The sequence below is a fragment of the Rhinolophus hipposideros genome (genome assembly GCF_964194185.1).
Source record: "Rhinolophus hipposideros genome assembly, chromosome: 5".
Taxonomy (NCBI): domain Eukaryota; kingdom Metazoa; phylum Chordata; class Mammalia; order Chiroptera; family Rhinolophidae; genus Rhinolophus; species Rhinolophus hipposideros.
In genome coordinates, this window is record NC_138051.1 from 100,746,943 (window position 1) to 100,752,714 (window position 5,772).

Sequence of the window (5,772 nt, forward strand, 5' to 3'; positions counted from 1 at the left end):
ATTTTTAAAATTATAAAACAATGTTTTTAAACCAGTACAAGAAAAGTCTCTTGTATCGTTATGTGAAAACTATATAAAGATTCAGTACATTTCAGTCAAGTGAGGCCTAAACTATGCAGGTATTCAGACACAAAATGTCCACTCTGCCAAACAAGAAAAACCACTGACTCCTGAAAGCACTTTTGCAAAAACCCAGGAGGAGATGTGGTGCCATTTTCCGTCTAGTTACTAACTCGTTTCCTGGAAAATCACTGAAAAGCAGAGACAGTGTATGGAAACATTAAGAATTGTAGCTTTGAGTATTTGAAAGACAAACACTAACAACCAGCAACTTCTAAAGTCATTTTATTTTCACTCAATTTACAGAGGCCAAAATCAACTGGATGTCAGTTAGAAAACCGAAGGCAAAGCTGAGCTCGCTCGGTGAGGACAGTTGCTTTGCCCTCCCGGGTATACAATACCCCTTTCAAAGCAATGCTATGTATGTCATAACTATATTTAGAAATACGCAGAGAGGAAAATATTACTGCCCCGACTCCAGGCTGTGAATGATAGGGAAACACATGAAAACCTCATTGACTGGAAAGCTCAAACTCGTTCCTTCATGTCCCTCGATCAATTTCAAATGTCCGATGACATTTGAAGGTGTCCATTGTTGTTTTTAAAAACCCTGTAACAAGTTCCACGTGAAGCAAAGGGTAGTACTCTCTCCATACAAGGTGAAAATATTCGATTTTTGGTTTCTTCTTATAGCACTGTCCGAGGAAAACAGAGTTGCAAAGTTTTCACCAAAGATTTCAGAAGCCCTGCAGGCAGTTGGAAGCACTGGCTCGAGTTAATATGTACAAGTAACCACTTCTCTAAGGCTGGGTAACTAACTTTCTTTTAAAAGGCGGAGTAGGAATACTGAGCTTCGGAAATCACCAAGAGCGATGAACACGTTAAAAACGAACCTTTGCATATCAGCCAATGAATCTTTCCGACGGCCACGTATCCTGGGCATTTGTGGGCCCCGCCCGGACCTCTTCCTCGGGCGGGGCCAGGGCCTCCATCTCGCGCACCACCTGCGTGAACACCTGGTCCACCATCAGTTTGCTCTTGGCCGTCACCTCCAGGAACGGGCACCGCCACTCGCGGGCCAGCGCGCGGCCCCGCGCCGTCAGCACCTGGCGCTCGGCGTCCAGGTCGGCCTTGGTGCCCACGAGCACCAGCGGCACGGCCTTGGGGCCCCGCAGCCGGCCCATGCGCTCCCGCAGCGGCCGCACGGCCTCGAACGAGGCCTGGCTGCACACGCTGTAGAGCACCACGAAGCCGTCGCTGTTCTTGATGTACAGGTCCTTGAGGGTGACCAGGTGCTCGGCGCCCACGGTGTCCACGATCTCCAGCAGCGCGGGCGCCGCGTTCACCTCGATCACCTTGCTGAACAGCTCCTCCACCGACGGCTCGCACTGCTCGGGGAAGCTGCCGCAGGCGAACTGCGTGGCCAGCGCGGTCTTGCCCACGGCCACGCTGCCGAGCAGCACCACCCGGTAGCCCTTGGCGGGTCGCGGCCCGGGGACGGCCATGGCGAGACGCGCTGGCGGAGGGCGAGGAATGGCGCGCAGGGGCGGGGGCGGGCTGTGGGGAGGGCGGGACGGGGGGCGCGGGGGTGGGGCGGGGGGCGGAGGGGAGGGGAGGGGAGGGGCGCGGGGGAGGGGACAAAGTGGGGGGAGGGGACGCGGGGGCGGGGCCCCGCAGGGCGGGGGCGGGGGCGGGGCCCCGCAGGGCGGGGGCGGGGGCGCGGGCTCCGGCGGCAGGCCGCGTGGGTGCCCTCGCTCGCGCGGGGACCTGCTCCCCGAGGCTCGGAGGTCACCCGTCCCGCCGCCGCCGAGACGGGGTGCCAGGAGTCTCGGCCCGGCCCGCCTCTCAGCCCCTCGCTCTCCCCGTGTGTCTGCCCGCCCCCAGCCCGGAGGCTCTGGCGCCGGCCTTACCCCGCAGCTCCACGTCCCCGGCCTCCCCTCTCGGGAGACCTCGCTCATGGTTGGCCCCCGAGTGCAAGACCCAGAGGGGCCTTCCTCCCATACCCCCTGGTCGACCAGCCGGGGCCCCTCCGTTAGTCCCTGCCCCCTACTCGCCCTCCCAAGAAAAGCCCCTTCTGTCTGGGGACCAGAAGGTAACCCGATCCGTTCCACGTCAACCGGGAAATGCACGATTTCTCCACCCTTTCTGATCCAGCCTCGTGGCCGGAAGCCAGGCTGGCCTCGCTCAAGGTCAGGCCTGACTGGGCTGCGCAGCTGGGGCCCCTCTCCGGGCAGGGCGGGCCCCAGAAAGGGGGGACCTGGGAGGGAGCTTCACACTGAGGGTCTCAAGTGCCTTTCGGGCCCCCTTGCGCCAGTGCCTTCGTGCCAGGGGGCCTTGTGCCAGTGCCTTCATTCTGGCCCCCTCCAGCCCCCCTTTGTCGCTGAGCATACACCAGGGGAACTTTATAAAATGTAAATCACACTTCACTCCCCCACATAAACCCTCCCTGGCTTTCCATTGTGCCCTCCTGACCTAAGAATAGAGTGACCACATAACTCACCATCCAAACCTGCTTACTTTTGGTAATGAGAGAGTGTACCCATTCACCAAGCAGCAGGCATAAACCAGGAGAGCCCTGAGCAAGGGGGCTTTGGGGTCACCCTTCCTATAAAGTGGGTCCTCCATGTCTGACTTCCCTGCCACCAGTCACTCTCCAGCTCTCCAGCTACACAACCTTCTTGCTGTTTCCCTGATTCAGAGGAGAAAGGCTGGGGGGTGGGACAGTGGGGGAATGGGCAGAAAGTCTTGGGATTGTACTCCGGAGGAAACTGCCACCCTCTGTGTCTCAGGCACAAGCAGATGCCGGAAGGCCTGGGCTGCAAGTGGAGCTATCCACACTTTCCCTGTATTGGGGGTATCACTGACTCTCCCTCATTCTGGGGCAGCCCTCCAGTGGCCCAAGTTTAAGTGTCAACAGGATACATCTTGCACGTTGGTGTTTGTTTATGACAGAACGTGCTTTTCTATAATCAATGCATAAAACATCCTAAATATATATTAATTATATATTGAACAACAACAGACAACTTGATTTCTAAATAGAGAAACCTTACAAGACTTACTCTCTGACAGCAAAGTAACAAAAGTAAAAATCAATTTTTAAAAACTTGTAACTGCAAATATCCTCCGGGGAAATGCAGATTCAATCCAAGTTTCTACCATTTCCCACAGATAACTTTTGAGGGAACATAGGCAACTCACTGTCACAAAAAAAGTCACAAATACACAACGAAAAACATCACTCTGAGTGACAGCCATTGGAAACACAGCCAACAAAAGTACATTCAGAAAACTGCAGATATTGGAGTTATCAGATACATAAAGTACGTTTTACGTGTTTAAACAAATAAAAAAGCTTAGAAATATTAGCAAGGAACAAGAGACTATAAAATATGTTCAAGGAATTTGAAAGAGATCCCCAAAAGAAAAAAAAATCTTGTAGAAATGGAAAACATAATAATTTACTGTTTTAATGAACATAAAACACCCCTTGATAGGTTAAATAGTAACTTAAATGCCCTGTGCCTGCAAGAGATAAGGGCTTTGCATGTTGCCATGAAGCTGCTGGACTTTCACAGAGTATCTTAAATTGATAGTAGGTTAATTTGAGTCTGTCATTATCAGTTTTTGAGGTTTTAAAGCCATTAACAAAAGTCCGTCCACCTCACCTTCCTTATTCCCATTGCCTCAATGCGTTAAAACACACACACCCCACCATATAAACCATGCTTCACTTTCCACCTGTACCAAGTCCTAATCATGCCTGGTAAGTCATTATAACTGTCACAGGCTCATCATCAGCTCACTCACTGCGAGCAAAAAGGTCCTTACAATGGGGTCTGAAGGGTGTGTGCTTCTAGGACCCTACCCTAAAGTTTTCTTTCTAGGGCCACTTCTGGTAACTCTCTTGATTCAGGTTCCCTCCAAAAGCGGAATCTATGACATGGGGCATGGCCTTGTGAGCAAATAGTTTATTTTTGGAAGTGATGTCAAAAATCAGGAATGGGGGCCCTGGAAGAGAGAGAAAGGGAAGGGGGGCAACCCCATGCCAGAGTGCATTCTGGAGTTATCACTGCTGTGGGAGCACACCTCAGAATGGTCCACTCATGAACAGAAGCAAGGGGCATACACTCCCACTGGCACCAACTGTTCACTGCTCCAGGAGTGCACATGTGCCAGCTAAGTTCAGTGAGCTCCAGATGCATCTCAAGCAGCAGCTGCAGCAGCAGAAAGCCCAGGGTAGAAAGCAAGGGCTGTGCAGTGCAGCTGAGGCAGGAGGTGGCCAGGCTCTAGCAGAAAAGCCAGCTGGTTGCTGGAGCCTGACTGGAGCAAAGAGGTGGGCCCAGAGTGGATGAGGTGAGGGCACGAAAGATGGCTGACTCAGTTCTAATTGTTTGAAATATCTCATTTGGGGGGAGTGGTGGACAAGCATCTTATCTGCAAACAGTGATGAGTATATTGCTTATGTAATTTTCTTGTCTTATTGCTTTAGCTAGAGTCTCCATAAATAACAATGTTGAACCATAGAGGTAATAACTGGCATCTCTCTTCATTTCTGACTGACAGAAAGGCCTTTACTTTGCACCACTATTATGATGTATATTTTTGTTCTCTAACCAACATCCTTTTTTTTTTTTTTTTTAAGATTTTATTGGGGAAGGGGAACAGGACTTTATTGGGGAACAGTGTGTGCTTCCAGGACTTTTTTCCAAGTCAAGTTGTTGTCCTTTCAATCTTAGTTGTGGAGGGTGCTGCTCAGCTTCAAGTTGTTGACCTTTCAGTCTTAGTTGTGGAGGGCGCAGCTCCACTCCAAGTCCAGTTGCCATTGCTACTTGCAGGGGACACAGCCTACCATCCCTCGCGAGAGTCGAACCGGCAACTGTGCTCCAACCAACTGAGCCATCCAGGAGCTCAGCGGCAGCTCAGTTTAAGGTGCCGTGTTCAATCTTAGTTGCAGGGGGCGCTGCCCACCATCCCTTGTGGGACTCGAGGAATTGAACTGGCAGCCTTGTGGTTGAGAGCCCACTGGCCCATGTGGGAATCGAACCGGCAGCCTTCGGAGTTAGGAGCACAGAGCTCTCACCGCCTGAGCCACCGGGCCGGCCCTCTAACCAACATTCTTTATCATAAGAGGAAGTTGTAGTCTATTGGAGGTGCCAACAATGTATACGCATGACTTGTATTTATCTTTTATTATCAGTATATATTGAGTATTACAATTTTAATACAGTTTTTTCCTTTCTTAAAATGTGTATACATTTTTTGTCACCCTCTGTATGTATACCTTAGCGTTTTTATTGGGAACATCTGCTGGGTTTTTTGTTCTCTGTAAACTCATAAGGTTTTTCTCCTTTAGTTTTGTTAATTTTGTGATTCATAGTTGATGGATTTCCTATTGATGAATCATTCTGTTTCTCACCTCATCTCTTATGACTCTTCTCCTTGCTACCTTCTAGCCACAGTGACCTTCTTACTGTTCCTCTAGCATGTCAACCTGTGCTCCATCTCAGAACCTTGCTGTTCTCCCCTCCTGGAACACTGTTCCTTCAGATATCTGCATGCCTCACTACCTCATTTTGTTCAGGTCTCTTGTTCAAATGTCACTTACTTTAAAGGGGTCTTCCCTTACTAACTATAGGTGGAATTCTAGCCCCCCAAAATTCATATGTTGAAGCCCTAGCCCACAGGACCTCAGCATGTGACCTTATGTGG

General features: G+C 50.7%; 1 protein-coding gene across 1 annotated transcript; it reads right to left on the reverse strand.

Moving 5' to 3' along the window:
- Positions 1 to 335: 335 nt before the first annotated feature.
- LOC308497383 (ras-related protein Rap-2c-like) lies at positions 336 to 1,601 on the reverse strand. Its single transcript, XM_081048025.1, has one exon. It carries the CDS (start codon positions 1,563 to 1,565, stop codon positions 963 to 965), a length of 603 nt encoding a protein of 200 aa, XP_080904151.1. The 5' UTR covers positions 1,566 to 1,601; the 3' UTR covers positions 336 to 962.
- Positions 1,602 to 5,772: the final 4,171 nt, after the last annotated feature.

Coding starts and splice junctions, on each gene's coding strand:
- LOC308497383 (XM_081048025.1), bottom strand. CDS start 1,565: ATGGCCGTCCCCGGGCCGCGACCCGCCAAGGGCTACCGGGTGGTGCTG.